We start from the raw sequence: 22,464 nt of genomic DNA on the forward strand, positions 1-22,464 counted from the left end.
CATCACCCTTTCCCAATAAGTACAGAATAGCTGAACAGTAGCCAAATTGATAGGTTGTCACGTTCTCTGGTTTATACAGTCTGCCCTCTGGTGGAAGTGCTGATGAACAGTGAAATGGCCAAATAAGAGGCAGCAGGGGAGAAACAAGAACAGGTGAGACACTGTAGACACACCAACTGGATAATCCAGGGATGACTGAAATAATTAGTTGTGGCATTTTTACACTCTCCTCTGAAAAGTAAATCCAACAATTTCTGACCATAGGCCAGGCCTTAATTTTAGTTCAATTTCACCATTTGGCTGATAGCTTGTTGGCTTAATTATTGGGTAAATTTCTTTCAATCCCTATGCTATTCAATTTGAATCACTTCTTTCATGTATTTTGATTAGAGTTTTATTTTTTGTGTGTGGAGGTGGGGCAGTGGATCGGAGATGAGACAAAGAGGTCTGCTTTAATTCTAGATGAGCTTTTTTTTGTTACTCTACATCCTGGAGTCTCTTCAAAATAATTGGAATCATCATGACAGAGTAGCAAAGTGAATTAAGAAATATGAGTACATGAGTTCTAGTTGATGTCTTGGCCAATAACCAGCCACAGAATGATAGGCAGACTTATTTAAACTCCCTGTACTACAGTTTTCCTATCTGTAAAGTAAGGGGATGATTTTCTTTATGTTATCTTCCAGTTTTAAAAAGCTTTACATATGAAAAATAGTTTATGCGTTTGACTCTAGACCAGTGAAAATAAAGCATGTATTTTCTCTACCATCCCATATGAAACATGAACACAGGACCCTAACGTTGAAGGTTAGTATACCTCTTCAGCCCTTGTGCCTCTTCTTATTCCCCAATTCATGGAGTCTTCATGGACAGTGAAAATTTCCAAGGATTTAAAAACACTTTCAGATAAGTAAAGATTTTGCAAACAGACTGTGAATCAGAATTGATTAGAGAAATTAAACTTCTTTTCCCTCTAATAAATTGCATGCTGTATTCATGTGAGATCAAGGTATAACATACTCATTTTTTTTCAGATTTTTTCTTTATAAAATGCTCACTTCCTAATCTAGTCCTTTCAATTGTCTTTTTCAGGAACACAGATTTAAAGGAATTGTTTTTATATGCTATTATTTTTTTCAAAAGTAAATGTATGGTGTTAATTATCTACTTAGAAATATTCCCAAATTATTCTTCAAGAAATTAACAAATGATATTTTATTAGAGTTTTCTTGACTGTATCTTCCACGTAAGACTGGTATCCAGCATCCACTCCACTAGAGGTAAAGAAGTACAATCTCACGTTTTGTTTGGAAGTCAGATTTTCAAGTGCTAGGACTAGCTGGCCACTACTCACACAGTGGTTCAAGATGCATCACTATTTATGGTTGTGATTTCCTTGGTTAGAACACAGGGGCTTTACTTACCTACTTCCTAGGAAGTGGAAAAATAACCAGTATATGAAAGGTGCTTTGAGAAGCTCTGAGACTTAAATAAAAGAAGCCAGGCAAGAAACACATCACTTGGTGATAAGTTCTCCTGTAGACTAGGTTACAGAAAAACTGAAACCGAGGCCATTGATGTGAAAAAGAAAATGTTAAAGAGATTTTTAAGAGGATCAACAGCACCTGAGCTCAATGAGATTCATGACCGGTCTGTTTACCTGCTGCCTCCTCCTGTGGCATTGTGGGAGTTCTTCGGGGCCCCTGTGGCCCACTGCTCTTGTCACTGTTGTTTTCCTCCAGGCTGCCTGCTGGCTCCTGGGTTTTCATAAGCTGACTCAAGAGAACTGCCAACACATTCTGCATGTCAGCTGGTGTGCTTGAAGCTTCAGGGGTCATCTGTTCTGCTGAAGGCAGGACCACTGGAGCAGGGGGTGCCTCCTTCAAAGGCTCCTCTGGGGCTATGAGCTCTGAGTCCTGCTGCTGAGAAGTGGCTTCCGTCAGGGCACTAATGGATTGGTTCAGGGCTTCCAGCTGCTGCTGCATCTCTGGGTTAGAGTGGATGTTAAGCAGCTGTGCCATTTGAGGGACACTCAGGTCAGTCTGGCTCTGAAGCAGGTTCAATAACACTGCTAATTCACTTTGATTCAGCTGCTGTGTGATGTCACCGAGGCCTATGGAGAGAGAGTGAAGCCAACATAAGAGGACAAGGCAGGGCAAGGGCCCTCTGTCTTCTTCAACTGGCAATAGCAGATTACAATATGCAAAGTTTGAAGTTTCATTTTGAATATCTCATTTTTCATGCTCAAATTGTTGTGACACAATTTGTTATCCTTTATAATTTTGCTTAAAAATACAGGGACTAACTTAAAGATCTCTGCATTGTGCATAAGTGATTTAATTTTATCTTCTTCAAGGTTATGATTTTCAACACCCCCCCCCAAACTCTTACTATATATCAGAATTATTAGTAGAGATTTTAAAATTCAGATGCTTCAGGCCCACTCTAGAGATCTGGTAATTATTTAGGGAGATTTATTTTTAAAGCTTCCTGGATGACTCTGATATGTAGCCAGTGATGAGAACCACTGTTATAGGTGAACAGGGAAGGGAAAGTGAACCAGAAAAAGGATATCTGAAAAATTAATGGTACCACAGGAAAACTCTTTGTTATAATAGTTATAATAGTATTACATTATGACACAGTTTTAGATATATTTAGATCAAATAGTCTACAGAAATAACTACGTTTAGCAACTGTGTTTTAACATGATTAGATTCTAATAAGGTCTTATGAAATCTAACATAAATAGGGCTCTAAAATATTTGTGTTAGTAAGCCGTGGGTGAACTAACCTTAAATTAAATTCAGCTTACCAAATTCACTGACTTATGCTACACATATAATTGAGACACAGTGTTCCTGATTTCAGGAAAGGAAAATTATCTATTGTAGACTTTCTAGACAATATATACAAAAATTAGTTTATCTCCTTCTCCCCATAATGAGAACACCAACCCCTTTCCTAAATCTTTACTGGACAAAAACTAAGACAGCCACAGACACACACTTGCACTTGAATTTCAAAACCTGCCAAATGTGCTTAATAAAAACACAAAGGCCCTATTCCAGCACTGACCTATTGCATCCCCAGCCCCAGGCTCCACCTTGCCAGGAGCAGGCTGAGGTGGTGCTGGGCTGCTGTTCTTCACAGGCTCAGCACTTGTCCCTGAGGTAGTTTCTTTTCGAGAGGCTTTGGCTGGAGGTGGTTCTTCCACCACAACACCACTTTGTCTCTGCCGTCGCCGTTTCTTACTCCACAATTCATGGCAATCCTGCCAGTGGGGGAGGCTGGAAAAACATAAAGTAAAGGGGAAATGTGTATGGGAATGTGGTAGTGAGTGAATGAAGGGACAAGAGATTAAAATGGAAAGGCAAAGAGTATGGGAAATGGAAGGAATGTGGGAAACAAAAACAACCAGAAAAGTTAGTAAGTAGACAGTAGCAATGTATAAGAAATCATGGCAGACGGTAGTCTGAGGAAATTAAAGTCCAAAACCCCATAAGATTTGTACAGTGAGAAATGAGGATCTTCCTAATACTAAGGACACATCTGCTATACAAACTCCCATATTTTAGTCAAATACTGTTTTTCCTTGGCATAACAAGAATAAAGGAGAACTTTATTGGTGAAGTTTTGGTTGCGAATAAATAGGAGGACAGAGATAACTGGCTTAATATCTACAAAAAGTCTAGGAACGGTAGTGATTTAAATCTTGGAATCGTATATGTACATCATGATTAAATCACCTCATGCAAAATCAGCTTATGTGTTATTTGGTCTGTGAAGACCAAAGACTGATTCTTTCTTCTTTCTGCCTATTGAATTTCCATGACTGGATATCAACTTTTTCATCTGTGGAGGTAGGCACAGTATTACTTAGTATATTTTTCCAGACTGTTCTCCATAATGCAAACAGTCCAAGAAGGTCAAATTTTACTGCAAAATCTCTCTATAACAGGAGTTCCCAAATTTCAATAAAAAGCTTATGTATTTCAGGTCACATTAACATATCAAAATTCTAGTGCAGTAAGTGAATTTGGACATTTCTTTGAAGCAATCAGATTTGCAGCTAACTACCTACTCATGTGCTAACATCCTATCCATTTCTTTAAAATACACAGTCTTGGTTAAGGTAAGAAAATGCCCCAAAAAATCTGACATGAAAGCTATAATACTGTCGATAATAAATTCAAAGATAAGACTTTCATGTGCCAGAATGTGGGGTGTGAGTGTAGAAACTCTGGAGATCCGACAGAATATAGGAAACTCATAAGATTCTGATGAAAGAGAGACTCATTCAAAGACCATATATTTTTTACAACAAAATTCAATGACCTGATGATGAAAACTACTTAGAATTGTCCTTACAAGTGAGAGATACACATGGTTACCACAGACATAGGTGATTCAAGCAGATGGAATGGTTAAGAACAAAAACTACACAGAATACTTTCAAAGAGGTTGTATAGGGTAATATGCTGGGGACACGAGAGGATAGCTTGAGTCATATTACAACAAATATTGCAGCTAAATCTATTCCTTGTTTAAGAAGAAAACAAAAAAACAATAAAACAAACCTTATAAACCATAGTACTCAAAGACACCTTTCCATTTGGGACTTGGCCATTTGCAGTTCTTTTTTTTAAAACCTATTATTTTGAATTTCTCATCTCCTGAGACCTAGGTGGAGATTTAGGGTCACTACACAGCCACCAGCACTTACTCTGGAGGAGCCATTTTGCTGAGCTCAACATCTTTTAGGAAGTCACTCTGTAGGGTCTGTTCGGCTGTGCAACGCTTACTAGGATCCAGTGTCAGCATGTGGTCCAATAAATCAAGTGCTGCTGAAGGAATGCTGTGGAAAGGAACAGAAAAAACAAGTTTACAATGACCCCACACTTTTCTCAAGCCTGTAACCATGAGTCAAAAGGTCTCTGAATTTTCAGTTCCATGTAAAACTGAGGAAAGGGAGTTGGAAGTAAGCTAATGCAAACAAACAGATTTGCTCCTACACAGGATTTAAGAAATGCTACAAAACAGGTAAAACAAAAACAAAAACAAAAAAAACACATGAAGCCAACAGTTTCATTCTTTTTTTTCCCTGGGAAGATCAAAAAGACTGAGAAAATATATATATTATTCAAAATAAAATGGTTTTCTACAGTCTAAAGCCTTCAGAAGAGAAAACTACAAAAGGGCTATGATAAAACTCATATACTGTTTCCAAATAAAATGTTTTCCTATGGTGTGTTGCCATAATAAATTGGGACAACACTAACTCCACAGGCCAGGAAAAAAGTCAAGTCCTTACATTAGCCAGACACAAAGATGAGATACACAATTTTTCCAAACTCACAAAGAGAATTCTTCTCGCAGGCGCCTTCTATATTGCTTCTTCGGTTTCATGGTGTTGAAGTAGGGCAGCTTGATAACATCAGGCCACACAGCTGGACAAGGGCTACCACAGAGTCGGCTGAAAACAAAGCAAAAAGCAAGAGCAAGTAAGTGAGTGAGTCAGCATCATGAACTCTGGGGGTTCTAGAAACAGAAATTATTACCTCTTGAGGTCTGGGTAAGCTTTGCTTATTACATTAGAGGGCATGCAGAAAGGTAAAATATGACCTTACTGCTTTAAGGACAGACAATAAGACAGAAAGAATTGGTTACAAAATAGTGAAGAGAAAATACTGAAATAATAATCCAAAATGATCAACATATTTGGTTTTGTAAAACATTGTTTTGAATGCCCCATGCAGGTTTTCATTACCAATTTTGTTCTGTTCAGTTAGTATTAATTTCAAAGGACTGAAGAGGTCCTATAGTGTCCCTATAGAGAAAACTGGAAGAAGATAGCCTAAGGCTAGAAATTTTGATAAAGTTTACTGCATAAGAAATAATGAGTTATATATCACCTTTAAAAAATAGCTACATTAGCCTGTTGTATTCTTCCCTTTAATTTTATAGGAAAGGAAAAAACAAAAACAAAAAACAAAAAACCATCCAACCCAAATTCCACCCCAACTCCAGACCTTCTCCAAATCTTCTATCATAGGTTTTATTTTATAACAGTCTATTTACATGCTTTATACCTTACTAAACTATAAGTTCTTTGAAAAGGGACCTATCACTTATCTCTAAATCCTTACAGTTTAACAGAAAAAGTAATCTGTTGCATAATAGGTTCAATAAATGTCTGCTGAATAAATTTAATCGTAATTTGACCTAAGAATGAAACAGCCATCCTGAAAATGGCATGCTTTTATAAGAAGAAGAACTAATAAAAAATATGCAAGGTAGGAGCTAAAAATTAGGTGGAATACAACTTCTTTGTATATACAGCCACGACAATATATCGTAAACCTGGAAGAGAAACTTACTTGGACCTAAAGAGCATAAAATCATTCAGAATAACTGAAAAGTGCTAGAAATTGAAGGATGAGATTATCTATCACACCTGGGCACACAAGAACATATGCACAGCTGTACCTGATCAGTTCTAGCTGAGCCAGTTCCAGATTGGCTTGAAAAATAGGCTTCTTTGTGAACAGTTCCCCAAGGATGCATCTAGAAAGAGTAAAATTGAGATGTCAGGTGAGAAAACTCTGGAGCCTACTTAAAGTATGTCTCAATAAACTTTTATAGTATATCGGGCTACATCCAATATACTATGTTGTAAACTAGCCCAAAACTTCACTGTCTTGAGTTTCCTAAAAGAAAATACTCCTTGCAGTGAAAACAGTATAAAGGATTCAAATATGCTAGCATCAAACTTTTGCCACCTGTAAAAGACAGTCGAGAAGCACAGAAAGGGAGTCAAGAGTCCTTCTTTTCTGTCATCCAACTGTAAATTAAGGAAATGACTAAGGACAATTTTACAAGGATGTCCAGCAGTTTGTATAAAGGGAGTATTAGTTTCTATCAATCTGCTCTGTAGAATATACACTATCCTATAGCCCTCTTAGCACTGTATTTACAAAGATAACAATTTTTTGTCATCAGCCAGGATCAGTTTCAATAGGATTTTCAAATAAATTATGCTTAAACACTTCGCTATTTTGAAAAAGGCTTTCAAAACTATATGGACATATCTACATAGTCTCAAAGTCCCCACAACTTACTTACTAATTACAAAAGGAAAACTAGTAACTATTTAGTTGGGGGGAACCCACTTTAACCAAGTGACCAAAATTAACATCAGCAATAAGGGGAAAAAGAGTCCATGGTAAGTACAAATACGATACCTTGAGAAGAACATAACATTGCTTATGGATTACTCTAACCAAAAATGCATAACCTGAATCTATATATAGTAAATGGTCTGCATTCTTCAAAAATGTAAATGTCATGAAAGACAAAGAAAAGCTGAGGAAATATTCCAGATTAAAGAAGATTAAAAGGAATGACAACTAAATGTAATACATGATCCTGGATTGGATCCTTTATCAGGTAAGGTATTGTTTCCAGGACATTATCAGGGTACTGATAAAACTGGGATATGGAGTGTAGACTAAAGTACTATATTAAGTAAAAATAGTATATCCATGTTAAATATCTTGAATTTGATCATTGTACTATGGTTCTATCAAGAGGATATCTTTGTTCTTAGGGACTATACATTAAGTATTAAGAGGGAAATGGGCATGATATATGCAACTACATTCAAACAGTTTTGGAAAAAATATGTGGTATGCATATTTATGAGGGCACTTCAAAAAGTTCATGGAAAGATTCTTATCTTTTAATTCTACTTTTCCATAAACTTTTTGAAGTACTATTACATATAAACACACACATTTTATTCTATGCATATATGTGTTATATAACATATGTGTAAATGTAGCAAGATGTTAAAAATTAGTGAGTCTAACATGAATGAATCTCAAAATAATTTATACTGGGTAAAAAAATGCCAGAGGGGAAAAGAAGAGTATATATTATGATGCCTTTTATATAAAATTCTAGAAATGGAAATTAATTCAGAGATGGAATAGTATAAGTCAAATTTAATTTTGTTTCCAATATTAACTGCCAAATCAAGTTCTAAATACAGTGTTGTCACAACTGGTAAACTAAGAGTTGGAAAAAAAAAAGAACTCCACAAAAAACAGCTAAGTTTTCAGATTCCAGGTATAATTTACTGTACTAGTCTTTCTATTTCTCCCCTGATTTGCACACTGATCCACCAATTCTCTGTAAAGAACATCCCATAAAAATATTTCCAGACTACCATGGATCACCAAAGGATTAAGTTCACATCAACAGTCAAGCAAAATCTCAATTCATTGAGTCACTGGGCTTTAAAGAAAGACTAATTTTTATAGTTTTAATTTCCAATTGTGTTTCTGTATTTTCTTTTTTTGTTTCCAGTCCTTTTGTGGGAAAGACATCTTCATTATGTAATCAACACTTTGCTACTGCACTGAGGTGGCAGGTTGCTCAGACTGAATAATAGTACCAACAGAGCTACGAACTTTCCCCATGCATCTTACTGGGGCGTTAACTTTAGAGCCTAGTTGTGACAATTTAAATGCTAATACTGTAAAGCAAATAGTCCAGAACACAAACACACCCAGCTTGAGTCAGTAAAATTTAACTAAAACTTCATTTGATTTGGGTAGACTACCGAAGAAATTATGCTGTTCTTCCATCACCCTGCTGAATTTTTTTTTTTTTTTTAAAGATGGCCGGTAAGGGGATCTTAACCCTTGACTTGGTGTTGTCAGCTCCACGCTCTTCTAAGTGAGCTAACCAGCCATCTCTATATAAGGATCCGAACCCGTGTCCTTGGTGTTATTAGCACTACATTCTCCCAAGTGAGCCATGGTCCAGCCCTCACCCTATTGAATTTTGAAATAAAACCCTTGTAGTTCTCCTCCTAAAGACTGACATTAATAGAGGAAGGGCAAGAATGGGAAAAAATGATATGCTCTACTGGTAAGTATATATGTCAGAATCATAAAGTAAGGAGGTCAAGGACAGTGTGTGAGTGGGCATAAAACATACGACATAAAAAATAATTAACTAATTTGGCTCATGTAAAACATCTATGTCCCAACATACAAACTGTGGCCCCTAAATTATCATTTTCCACCAAAACTAAGACTCCTTAGAGAAATGACTGATTTCAGGTATGGGGTAGGAAATGAACAGGATGAGCCTGGAATCAGAAAACAAGAAAGGTTATCAAAGATTACTATGGTGTGTCAAAGGACTCAAGAAATGACCTGAATAAGCTCCCACCGGCCAAACCAAAGACTGGACAGTTTTTTTTGTTTTTTGTTTTTTTTTTTAAAAGATGACCGTAAGGGGATCTTAACCCTTGACTTGGTGTTGTCAGCACCACGCTCAGCCAGTGAGCTAACCGGCCATCCCTATATAGGATCCGAACCCCTGGCCTTGGTGTTACCAGCAGCACACTCTCCCGAGTGAGCCACGGGCCGATCCAAAGACTGGACAGTTTGAATGGGAATAAGGAGAATAACTGCAATGGATTAAAACACATCAAATACATTTAAATACATGAGCTCATAATGAAACTAAAAAACAAGCCTAAAAAACAAAGGAAAAAAACCCTTCTCATAAGTCATCTTTGAAGGACACTAGAAAACCACCTCATTATTTTGGAAACTTATAAATAAAATGAAAGAATTAGCCTTTTTTCCACCTTTTCTACCTGATTTGTACCTGGGATTAGCTAAATAGATGAGAAGTTATCTTTAAGTATTCTAGTAAAAAAAATGACATAATTAGAGTAAGACCAATACAAAACAACCACAAATGAATTAACTGATGGGGGCAATGATCATCAATAGCTGGTAACATCTCAAAAAAAGATAATTGTATATTATGTAAAGTGCTGTTTGTGTGTAAATCTGCCCTGATAGGAATGAATATTTTATCAGACACTGTTTAGAACTGCTCCCATAAGGCCATAATAAAAAGCTGACTAATTTGTACTGGAATCAGATAACACACTCATTATCACCTGTACTCTGGGCAGAGGCTTCCACTGATCCTCATCCCCAACTCTGATGCACCACTGTTTACATAACTTCTGATAGAAGTACTCAAAACCACCTATAAAGTAGTTTCAGGGTCATGGGTAATTGGAAATCAACCCTGACTACACCTACAAATTACAGAAAATAAAAGGGATAAAGAACCATAGTTTAAAAAACACCATGAGAGGCTGGCCAGTTAGCTCAGTTGCTTAGAGCATAGTGTTGATAACACCAAGGTCAAGGGTTCAGATGCTCGTAACTGCCAAAAAAAAAAAAAAAAAAAAAAAAACCAAAACAACACCATGAAGGTACAATCAGCAAAATCCATACTGTGAGAAGCTCGATAGGACAAATGACCTAGTTTGTTCTAAGGAAATTGTAAGGAAATAAAGCAAAACAAAACCAAGGGACATCGAAGGGGAATGTACAAGACTTGAGATAACCACTTGCAACTTATGGACCTTATCTGATTTCTCATTTGGATCCCAATTCAAACAAAGTTAAGAAAAAATAGACAATTGAGGAAATGATAAAAAAAAAATCTGATATTAAATATTCAACAGGGGCTGCTGGCTGGTTAGCTCAGTCAGTTAGAGCACCACCTTGTAACACCAAAGTCAAGGGTATGGATCTCCATACTGGCCAGCTGCATTAAAAAAAAAGAAAGAAAGAAATATTCAACAGAGGGCTAGTTAGCTTGGATGCCCATAATGTCCAGCTGCCAAAACACAAAACAAACAAACAAAAAAGAAATAGTCAACAGACTTCTCTGAAATCTGGCCAAAAGTTTATCCCCACCCTTTTGAGCTGCAAAAGGACAATGTGGAGAGAAAATAGAGTACAAGTCAACAATATGTGAGTTACAGAAAAAAGAAAAAAGTTGAGAGCCTTACCCACAACTCCAAACATCTATGGCTGGTGTATAACGCTCCTCTCCCAGCAGCAGTTCTGGAGGTCGGTACCACAGAGTAATGACTTTGTTTGTGTAAGGGCGACTGAAATGTAAAAAACAATCATGATGTAATTTATAATGGCTTCTGATAAAAAAATACTCATATAACTAAATGTAAATAAAATAGCTGCCAATTGAAGATCTATTGCTAAAACAGCTCCACAGCAACCTAACAGTCCAAAAGTAATCTGGACAGAATTGGGAGATGAAGAAATAACTTCCATTCCAATTTTTTTTTTTTTTTTTTTTTTTTTTTGAGGATCCGAACCCGGGGCCTTGGTGTTATCAGCACCGCACTCTCCCGAGTGAGCCACGGGCCGGCCCTCCATTCCAATTTGTGTTGACCTATTGCAGCCAAGGGCTGATTCAAGAAGTTAGATACAATTTACTGTCTAAAATCTAGGTGGTAACACATTTAGACAATTAGGGAACTCTGACAGTTATTGTAACTCGCAGAATACTAAAATATCCAAGAATAAAAAGGATTCCTTCCTATTTCCCACATGTAATTTTTTTTTTTTTTTTTTTTTTGGTGGCTGGCCATAACAGGGAGTGAACCCTGGACCTTGGTGTCATCAGCACCACGCTTTAACCAGCTGAGCTAACCAGAGAGCCCCCTACATATGATTTTTTTTTTTTTTAAAGATGACTGGTAAGGGGATCTTAACACTTGATTTGGTGTTGTTAGCACCATGCTCACCCAATGAGCCAACTGGTCATCCCCATATGGGATCTGAACCCGTGGCCTTGGTGTTATCAGCACCACACTTTCCTGAGTGAGCCACAGGCCGGCCCCTACATATGATTTTGAAGAATGCCTCACCTCTCTTCAGAGTTATAGAGCCGAGCGAGTCCAAAATCTGCTAGTTTGATTTGCCCACTGTAAAACAAAAAAACAATTATTTCCATGAGTAATAGCAGTGGCCTCCAAACTATACCTAAAAAAGTCAAGTGCCAATTTAGGAGCTAAAGGAATTACAAAAATGAATTTTAATCTCTGCTCTCTTGGTTCTACTCTAAAAGGGATTAAGCCTCTTTTGACTACTCTGGTTTATAACAATTTATACTTAGGCTTTTTTTTTTTTTTTTTAACTACTACTGCATTTTTGGATTTGAATCAATAACTATTTCTTTTTTTCCTTGGTAAACAATAGTTCCTAGAACCTGCTAGATTAAATAATTATTTGGGGGAAAAAAAAGGAATGAGATGTTTTAGATAAAGGGAGATTTAAGATTTTTTTTTTTTAAAGGATGACCAGTAAGGGGATCTTAACCTTTGACTTGTGTTGTCAGCACCACGCTCTCCCAAGTGAGCTAACCCGCCATCCCTATGTAGGGATCCAAACCCGTGGCCCTGGTGTTATCAGTACCACACTCTCCCAAGTGAGCCACGGGCCAGCCCTGGGAGATTTAAGATGTAACAAACAAATCCAATTCATAATCCTTGACTGATTCATGTTTGAACAAACTAGTTGCAAAAGACATTTTTGAGATAACTGAAAAAATATAAAATATGGACTGGATATTAGAAGATACTTAGGGAATAATTAATTTTTTTAGAGTTCTTACGGCTAAATGTCATGACATCTGTAATTTACTTTTTTGTATTCTGTTTTGTTTTGTGGCAGCTGGCAGGTACAGGAATGGAACCCTGGACCTTGGTGTTATCAGCACCACATTCTAATCAACTGAACTAAATGGCCATTTCTTATAATTTACTTTTATAAATGACTCAAGCAGAAAAATAAAAAAGCAAATATGGTAAAATATTAATTATATATATTATTAACTATATTAGTGTCTCATTTTTCTTATAATTTTGACATTTTTCGTAGTAAAAAGTAAACCACCACAACACTGTGGCTTTAACAGATTTTTTCAAATGGAATTACAGCTATAATCGGAGCAATTTTTATGATGAATGAAGCCCCCATCTACTAACATACTACCATTATCTCCTATGCCACAAAGATATAGACTATCACCTTAGAGAGGTTCTCAAAGTTTCACCTGCAGAGCTTGTTAAAACAGTGCCCTGGCCCCCATTCTCAGAGATGTTGATTCAGCAGGTCATGGCCCATGAATCTGCATTTCTAACAAGCACACATGTGACACCATTGCATCTGGTCTGAAAAGAATACTTTAAGAGTCACTCTCTTAAAGAGATCACAACCACATTTCACTCTTCTCAATATTCTATCTTTGACAGTGACGTCAAGAAATAATTTAAGAAATTGCAACACAAATGTTGAGAAATTATTTAAAAACCATTTGTTAACTATTATGGATTAATCATATTTCTCTGAATTCATGTAGCCTATTTAATCATATTTACAGCCTTGGGAAATGAAAAGCCACCTCACTCTTTTGTACAAGGCTGGTGATATCTCAGGTGTTTGATGGCTCAGATCAGGCAGAAAAGAGAGAAAATAGAGAAAAGAGGCTATGCTAGGAAGTGCTCCCCAAAGTATAAGCAATGGGTCAGAACATTAGCATAAGGCAACGACTAGCAACACAATTCTACATTAAATCAACCCTTATCATTCCTAGTAAAGATTACGGGCACCTTACCCACCTGCCCCAAACATCATTACATTTTAAAGTTCAATTTATAAGAAAATTTTTAAAAAAGCAAAAAGTAAAAGAATAGTTAACTTATACTGAGACAAAGAGGATTCCTCAAATTTCTTGGCATCCTTACTCGGAGAGCCTGAGATGATCCAAGACTCAAGGGACATAATAAGGTTGAAAGTTAAAATGGCAACAAATACAGTACATAGTTATGGAGATTAGGTTAGACCTAAATATCACTAGCACCTAGCATATTTCCTGCATGGCTCATACTAGGTACTAAATAAATGTCTCTTGAGTGAAATTAGTCTGCCATAGAACATTCTAGTAACACTTTTACAATGCATCCTGCTTAGCAACCTGAGGAAGGAGTTCAGTTTAGTCTGGAACTTCATCAGCTTTCTGACTGTGGGAAGTTAGGGGCTAGAAAGGGTCTGCCTACCAGATTGAACATCAAGAAGAACTGCAATTATTCCTTCCTTGAGACATTCCCCCATGGAGGAGCAAAGGGAACAGAAAAAAGTATATTAATACTATAGACCAGAAAGCTGCAAGCTGATATCCATCATTGTTAAGTTCTTCATGTACTGTATACTATGGATGTAGAGTCACCAATCCCCACTTTAATGGGGATTATGAGTCACAGAGATAGCAATAGAAATGGACAGTCTTTTAACACCATGTTTTGTCTCATAATAAAGTTATTTAAGTATAATTAAAAATAATGCATTACTTGTATAATTAAAAAACAAAAAATAAACCAAACCAGCTCCCTTCAATGGCCCCCTGTCACCTACAGATAAAGTTTAAGCTACGGGATAGCAGATTGGCTCAGTTGTTAGAGCATGGTGTTACAATGCCAAGGTCCAGGGTTCAGATCCCCATACTGGCCAAATGCCCCCACCCCAAAAAGTTTAAGCTCCTCAGTGGGGTATACAAGATCCTTAAATTGGCTCCTTGTAACTATCTAGCTTCATTTCTTGCTATTATGTGCTTCACTCTTCTTGCTCTATCAACACTGACCCAATTACAGTTTTCCAGACAGAACATGTTATGTTATTTTCATGTATGTGCTCTTGTATATGCAGTTTATTCTGCCTAGAAATTTGATCCCCCATTGTCAGTCTTTCTGATAAATCCCTAATTCATTCTTCAAGACTGTATGTATCTTTCCAGGTGCTCCCAAATTCAAGGAAAAGAAATGGGCTTAATAAATGTTTACTGAACTGAGCAATTTATTTGTTTAGGTCCCCTACTAAACTTTGAGCTCCACAGTGATCAACCATCCCATGTGCTAAAACCAGGACAGGCCCAGGTAATCCTGTATTCCACTCTAAAAAGACAAAAAATGTGTTATAATCATTCCATATTCCTATCTATAATAATGTTTGTTAAAAAGAGTTGAATAAATAGAGATAATGTTTGCTAAATAGAGTTGAACAGAAATGTTTAAAATAATAGGAGAATCAGAAAAAGATGGATGCAAATAACCCAGTTACCTAAAGAACCAAACACTTCCCTGATTTTCATGGTACCAGATTTGTTGTTCATCCCTCAACAGGTAGAGCTATTGTCAAAGACTAGTGTGCATATTATGTCTGATATCACCAGTGCAGTATGAGCAAATAAACAGAAAGGAAGAAAGCAGATGATAAAATCTTCTGAAGCATTAACACTTGTTCACCACCAGATTCCTGCTTATTAACAATATTAAAACCTGGGAGTAGGTACTAGACAGAAATGCCAATCACCAGCTACACCTGTGTTCACTCTGAAAGGTGGTAACTGATAAAGGCTCAAGAGCAACTAAAGCAGCAAGCATGTTTCTCACCACTAAATAAGGAATATTTAAGAACGAAATACTCAATATATCTAAGAACTCAAAATATCTTTGAATTTGCTTAGGACTACAACATTATTTACAAACTATGGCAAAAAAATACCTCTGGATATTCCTGTAGGATCTGAATGATTCCCTAGAATACTTACAATTAAAAAATCTTTACAATCCTACCTGTGTTAATTCTTCACTAACACTGAATCTGGGGGTTCTGCTGATCGGAGTATCCCTATCATAAGTTGTTCCTAAAGTACAAACATCAGATGTATGTAAATAAAAATATGAACTATTGGGTCTACCTATAATCCCAATTAACTAGCTGAAACTAAGAGGGTCAGAGGAGTGGGAGAAAGTGCTTAACACTATTTGGTTACTATGTTACCTGTTATTCAGCAAAATGTTAGAACACTTAATATCCCGATGCAGGAAATTCTTTTTGTGACAGTAATCCAATCCTTCCATTAGCTGTTTCATGAATGACTTGATATGGTCCTCAGAAAAGTGCACCAAACCAGATTCTAGCAGTCCCATTAAGTCATGGTCCATATACTCAAACACAAGATAAAAGGCACCTATATAAGATGAAAAAAAAATTTAAAAGAAGAAAAAAATGGATGCTGAAATAACAATGCCTCAAATTTTAATATAATATTGGAGTTGACATAAGGCTCTCTGGATCAACCCCTTAAGTTACAGATGAAAAAACTAAAACTAAGAGGAGTTGAATAATTTGCCCTTTCTAATAATAAATAACAGAACTACCTTTTGAATTAATCTTCTGACTCCTAGTCCAGTTCTTTGGACTACTTACCTCTTGAAAGTACAACTGTTCTGATCACGTTGGATTACAAGCCTTTCATGATCTAAAGTCAGTAAGCAAATTATAGACCTTGGGCCAAATCCAGTCTGCTGCCTGTTATTGTAAATAAAGTTTTATTTGTAACACAACCATGACCATTTGTTACATATTGTCTGTGACTACTTTTGTAAAAGTCTTTACCTTAGTTAAGAGGACTCACATAATATGCTAGGAGCAACAAAGTATATTTGGTATAAATTATTAGAGACATTCATATTATTTAAGAATTGAAAGAAAGATGAATCATCTAATTCAGCACCCTAAATTTAGAAGTGGATAAAAGGAGTCAGAATCACATTAAGAGAACAGTTGTAAACTGTTTGGTTTTTTGTTTGTTTGCCTGTGGAAACTATTTGAAATTCACACAATCTTTCCACTTTTGGCAGGATGCATGATAAAAGCAAAAATTGTAATGTAAGAAATACAAGACCTAGTTAGATAATGATCTATGCAGTCTAAAATTCTGTCTACTAGTAGTATAAAGGCAGGGACTTTTAATCTAGTGGGTAAGACTCTTTGAACTTTCTGAAATAGTATGCAACATTTTAAAAACGTGCATATTTTGGAAGAGTGGGTTTACACCTTTCCTAAGACGTTCCAAAAGGTCCATGACCCCAACAAAGTTAAGAACCACTGCATTAAAGAAAAATCTTAGAGAGATCAGCTAAGACTTCATACAAATTTTTTAAAAAACATTAAAATTGCAAATGATAAGAGAGCAAAGGACACCTCAAAAAATAGAAAGTAAGTAAAACTGATAAGCATGGGAAAAAACTCAGAAGTAATATAAGGAATGCAACCCAAAATAATATCGTACTTCACCTATCCAAATAACTTTTTTTTTTTTTTTTTGTCGTTTTTTCGTGACCGGCACTCAGCCAGTGAGTGCACCGGTCAGTCCTATGTAGGATCCAAACCCGCGGCGGGGAGCATCACTGCACTCCCAGCGCAGCACTCTACCAAGTGCGCCACGGGCTCGGCCCCCAGATAACTTTTTAAAAAGATATATTCAATGTTGGGGAGGATACAGTGTTTTGGGCACTCACTGATGGGACATAAATTGTTATCTTTCTTAAAAGCAATCTAACATTAAATATGAAAACCCCTTTCATGAGATAATTTTATGTCTAAGAAGCTATACTAAGAAAATAAATCATAATGCAAAGATTTATGCACAAAGATGTTCAAGGCAGTATTATTATAATATTTTTAAAAACTGGCAACTAAATGCTCAACAGAGACTGGTAAAGTAAATTTGGGTCTATGTATCTTTATACACAGCCATTTAAACACCTTAATAATATGAAAAATTGCTTATGACAAGTTATGTAATACAAAATGCACTTTGATCTCAGTTATGGTAAAATAAATATAATATGTATAGTATAAAGTACTAGAAGCAGATATACCAAACTGTTAATACTATAGTGGTTTTCTACAGATGGTGGTATATACTCTGGTTTCTCTTCAAATCGCATAAATCTTTCACCTTTTACTGCAGATGGTGGTATATTGGCATAGAGGAGGAAAGAATGACTGTCATTCCTAATCTTCTGTATTTTCAATATTTTTATATTTTCCACAATGAGCATATATCATATCTATTAATTTAATTATTATTTTATGGTGGTTTTTTTGGCAGCTGGCCAATACGGGGAGCCCAACCCGTGACCTTGATGTTATAAGGCTGTGCTCTAACCAACTGAGCTAACCAGCCAGCCCTATTTCATGATTTTTTAAAAAAGAATTTATCGAAGGTTCAGATCACCATACTGGCCAGCTGCCAAAATAAAAATACACACACACACACACACACACACACTATAAATATATATAAATAGTACATGGTAAATGATTTAACAGTACAGAGTGGCACAGATTAAAAAAAAAGTAAGCCCCTCTCCAGAAGCAACCAATTTAATTTTCTGTGCTTCATTACAGAAACTAACTATACGTTACATTATTTTCATAATCAGAAAAAGACACATCCAGAAATATATACCTAGTATTCTTAATTCTGTTCAGATCTAATCATCATTAATTTACCTAAATACTCTTGCATAAGCAGAATTTCTTTTTATTTGCTTTAAAACTTCTCTCAAACTTGAGGGATGCTATTCCCCTAGTGCTAATATCCTTGAAACTCTGTAAATAAGTCCAGCTTAACTTTACCCATTAACTTCCTAGTTTTACATACTTCAATCTTTTAACATTCCAGACTATATTCACAGATGCCATCTCTTCACTTGACTCTTCACTTGGCTCTATTTTCAGTTGCCCATCTCTAAACCTTCAGATTTGCTTTAATAACAGTAGGCTGGATGATGTCATGTATAGACTACTTCAAACATAATTATGAAAATAATGAAAAATTTTATCTTTCAGAGACAAAAGTTACAACTCCAAGAAATCAAACCACTATGTGACCTGAAGATGACTGTTTTAGAAATACCTGCTTTGAATTCTAAACTGTAAGGGCCGGCCCGTGGCTCGCTCGGGAGAGTGCGGTGCTGATAACACCAAGGCCACGGGTTCGGATCCTATATAGGGATAGCTGGTTCGCTCATTGGCTGAGCATGGTGCTGACAACACCAAGCCAAGGGTTAAGATCCCCTTACCAGTCATCTTTTAGAAAAAAAAAAAAACTGTATAAATGCAACACTATATAAAAACATGGATACATATAAACAATAACCAGAAGGGATGATATGAAAATGAGAGTCACTGATAAATCTGTTTTAATTTCCATTACTGTTTTATAAGTCGTTAAAACACCACCACCACCAAACTTTAAAAGCTTGAGAAACGTTGATTGGAAGATGATCTTATATGGTTTACCTGCTGGCTTTATTAGGTGTTACAGCAGACCCTACCTACCTAATGCATATTTTAATAATTAACAATGATTTTTACAAGAACAAAGAACACACTAATGAAGAACGGGCATTTTATAAAATAAGCACTGTTCAGCACAAGAACAATCTGCCAACATCATAATTCTGATGGCAAACAAGCTAAAAAAGGAAAATATGATTGTACCAATCTACCCTGTAGAAATGTGATTCTTTGCTAGTACCTTTGTCCTTCTTGAAATCCAGCGCATCTTGTTTATCTGTGACAATTTCCTTCATGTTAACAACACTTCGGTGGATTAACTGACGAAGGATTTTGATCTCACGAATGGCTGTGATTGGGAAGCCCTCTTTCTCATTGTCTAGTCTCACCTTCTTCAAAGCCACTAGTTCTCCTGCCAAAACAAATTCAAACTGTTATCTTTACAAATTAGCATTTTTGGGGGCCACCACCAGAAACCAACAATATATGCCCTTACTCTGAAAGACAGACTTAATGCCTACTTTAGTGCTTAGATGACAGATACTTTTATATCTTAAAAAAAATATCCCCAAGGAAGGGCAGGCCGGTTAGCTCAGTTGGTTAGCATGCAGCCTTATAACACCAGGGTCATGGGTTTGGATCTCTGTACCACCCAGCTGCCAGTCAATCAATCAATCAATTCCCTATGTTCCCTTCCTTGTTTCTGATTTTTTTTAAGACTTGGGATTGATTTTTAATTCAATATTTAGTTAGGCCTAAAAATTCTGGGTTATTAAAATATACCAGAAATTCAAATATTTCATTTTATATTCAAGGACTTCCCCCTTATCTAACAAATAGCAAGCTACAAATTTTATTTTTACCATCTCTTAAAATTCCTACCAAGATATAAAATGTTTAGAATGGAAAAAAAAAAAAAGAGGAGGGTTTTAATAATATACCATACAGTGTATTATTATACAGCAATAATTATACTGTTCTTTTGGAAAATTTTAGTCTATTTAATAACTTTTGGAGGCCAAATTAGAACTCAAAATTTGCTTTTCCTAAATCCACTTAAAAGACATTAGTATTGCTAAATTGTTAACCTTCTGACATCTAGAATTTTGTGGCAAATTTACCTGTGTCTTTGTCCTTGGCTTTATATACTTGGCCATAGGTTCCCTCTCCAATAATGCCAATAATGTCAAACTTGTCCACACAGCGTTTCCCCCAGTCGCTTTCTGTTTGTCTTCTTTCTCCATAACGAGGACAACAAATTCTAAAAATAAAAACAAAAAAGTTATTTTTAAACATAAGAACAAACACACACAAAAGAAAAACAAACAAAAAATTAAATCTGGTCAAAGAAGAAAACAATTCTTTAATGATTATTTCACTGGCTCTTGTATCTTTTACACATTTTTTATTAAAAAGGCAGAAATCAAACAATATGAAATAAATAGTTTAAACAGTCTCTCACAGTGCTATAGTAGAGATTTCTGGTTTCAGGAAGACATAGGATCAAAAATCAGTTTGTTGCTTACGTTCTGACCTCTCTTGAGTATTGGTTTTAACTACAAAATGGGAAAAAAATCCCTACAACAAAAATAAAATATAAATCTTTGGCAATAATACATATTCAATAAATGATAAATTATTTTTATTACTAAGAGAGGAGTGCTAACAATTGGAAGATCAGATCCAGATTATACTACACATTTATGGCATAGCAATTTACATGTTTAAAAAAAAATCCCACATTTGTTAATTTTTCATTAATGTGTACTGTTGACATACTCTGAATAAAAGGACTTTTTCCTTCTTTAATACTCTAAGTATTTTAAAATCAAAAGACACAATGGAATCAGTGTTGACTATATATCTGGATTTGAGAATTTCTTGTTTTCCTAAAAACATTGCTAGGTATCTGTGGGTACAGATGAATGGGTCTCTTAAAAAGGCTTTTGTCCATTAAAACAAAATAAAGATATGGGCTGCAGTGGTTCACTTGGAAGAGTGTAGTGCCTGCTGATAACACCAAGGTCACGGGTTCGGATCCCTAGGTAGGGATGGCCAATTAGCTCTTTTGGGAGAGTGTGGTGCTGACAACACCAAGTCAAGGGTTCAGATCCCCTTACCGGTCATCTTTTAAAAATAATTAATTAATTAATCAATTAAATAATTAAATAAAAATATACTTTAGGATCAAACTTCTATGATCTTACTGGTGTGAACTGTGGAAGAAACATGCAAGATTTAGGCTCAAAAGTAAGGAAGAAAACTATAATTAAGGATAGATGCCTCCACAAACTCACTTTGGTCTTTTTTTATATGGTTGTTGAGGTGGTGTGACTGCCTTTGGTTCTGGAGAGTCTGGGGGAGATGGTTCTCCACCAGGGAGCTCTGGAGGGAGAGGGAGGTCTGTGAGTAAGTGACGTGTCCTCTGTTCCTTCTCTTTCTTTACAGGTTTTGAAGGAAGAGTTTCTTTTGGACTAAACAACAGAAGGAAAGAGAAGAGAAAAACTTACAATTAATTAATGTATATGCAAATAAAACTTTTCATAGATTATAATGCCTAACTATTAAAAGTACAAAGATTTTACTTGGAAGGAAAAAGCCCTGTAATATAACATAAGGAAATAGAGTTTTTCACAGCTAAAGATACTTGAATTTTGCAAAAGGAAAGAGAAATTTATAGCATATTAAAGATGCAATGAAAAATTTGGGATATTACTTGTAGGTCCTTTATCAAACTCTTTCTTTAATGTCCTTCCTATGATTTTACTTGAATTTTTATTGAGATGAAATAAAATGCAGGAAGTAATCACGTTAAATTCACGTTAAATTCATCAAACCTACTCTATATTTTAACCAACAAAGATTTAAATAATAAATGAGAGCTCAACAATTTAACACCACTATATTACTAAAGATGGAAAAAGAACTTGAAAAGTGGAAATGGTATTTTTGAGTGTTTCGTAAGGAATACAACTAAGTTGGAAATCAAAACTAGTGAAAAAAATTGAATTGTTCCATTAGTTTAAAAGTAGAAGGCAACCATCTCTCACCAGCCAAAACAGATAACCCTCAAACTAAAAATCAAAGGAGAAAGAGTCCAAGCAACTATTTCAGAGTCATTAAGGCAGCTGGTGGCAGAAGGCCTCTCATGATAATCAGCAAATTACAGTAGTCAGGGCCAGCCCATGGCTCACTTGGGAGAGTGTGGTGAGGATAACACCAAGGCCAAGGGTTCGGATCCCTATATAGGGATGGCCAGTTGGCTCACTTGGGCGAGCATGGTACTGACAACACCAAGTCAAGGGTTAAAAGCCCCTTACCGGTCATCTTAAAAAAAAAAAAAAAGTTACAGTAGTCAGTGGGGAAAAAAAAAAGGTACAGCTTTTCTGGAATAGATTAGAAA

At 35.9% G+C, this 22,464-nt stretch overlaps 1 protein-coding gene across 10 annotated transcripts in view; it reads right to left on the reverse strand.

Annotated features, from left to right (window-relative positions):
• The window catches only part of CDK12 (cyclin dependent kinase 12), a 70,500-nt gene that overhangs the window by 33,123 nt on the left and 14,913 nt on the right, over positions 1-22,464 (reverse strand). For all 10 annotated transcript variants that reach the window (XM_063113247.1, XM_063113248.1, XM_063113244.1 and 7 more), the window contains exons 3-13: positions 21,359-21,535; positions 20,183-20,322; positions 19,303-19,473; positions 15,750-15,939; positions 11,780-11,836; positions 10,898-10,999; positions 6,490-6,567; positions 5,360-5,476; positions 4,727-4,858; positions 3,079-3,290; positions 1,661-2,113 (exon numbers count right to left, since the gene is read on the reverse strand). In XM_063113247.1, the coding sequence (XP_062969317.1) occupies positions 1,661-2,113; positions 3,079-3,290; positions 4,727-4,858; positions 5,360-5,476; positions 6,490-6,567; positions 10,898-10,999; positions 11,780-11,836; positions 15,750-15,939; positions 19,303-19,473; positions 20,183-20,322; positions 21,359-21,535 (1,829 nt within the window). The remainder of the gene's footprint in view (positions 1-1,660; positions 2,114-3,078; positions 3,291-4,726; positions 4,859-5,359; positions 5,477-6,489; positions 6,568-10,897; positions 11,000-11,779; positions 11,837-15,749; positions 15,940-19,302; positions 19,474-20,182; positions 20,323-21,358; positions 21,536-22,464) is intronic.

Source organism: Cynocephalus volans, chromosome 10, assembly GCF_027409185.1.
Source record: "Cynocephalus volans isolate mCynVol1 chromosome 10, mCynVol1.pri, whole genome shotgun sequence".
NCBI classification, from domain to species: Eukaryota; Metazoa; Chordata; class Mammalia; order Dermoptera; family Cynocephalidae; genus Cynocephalus; species Cynocephalus volans.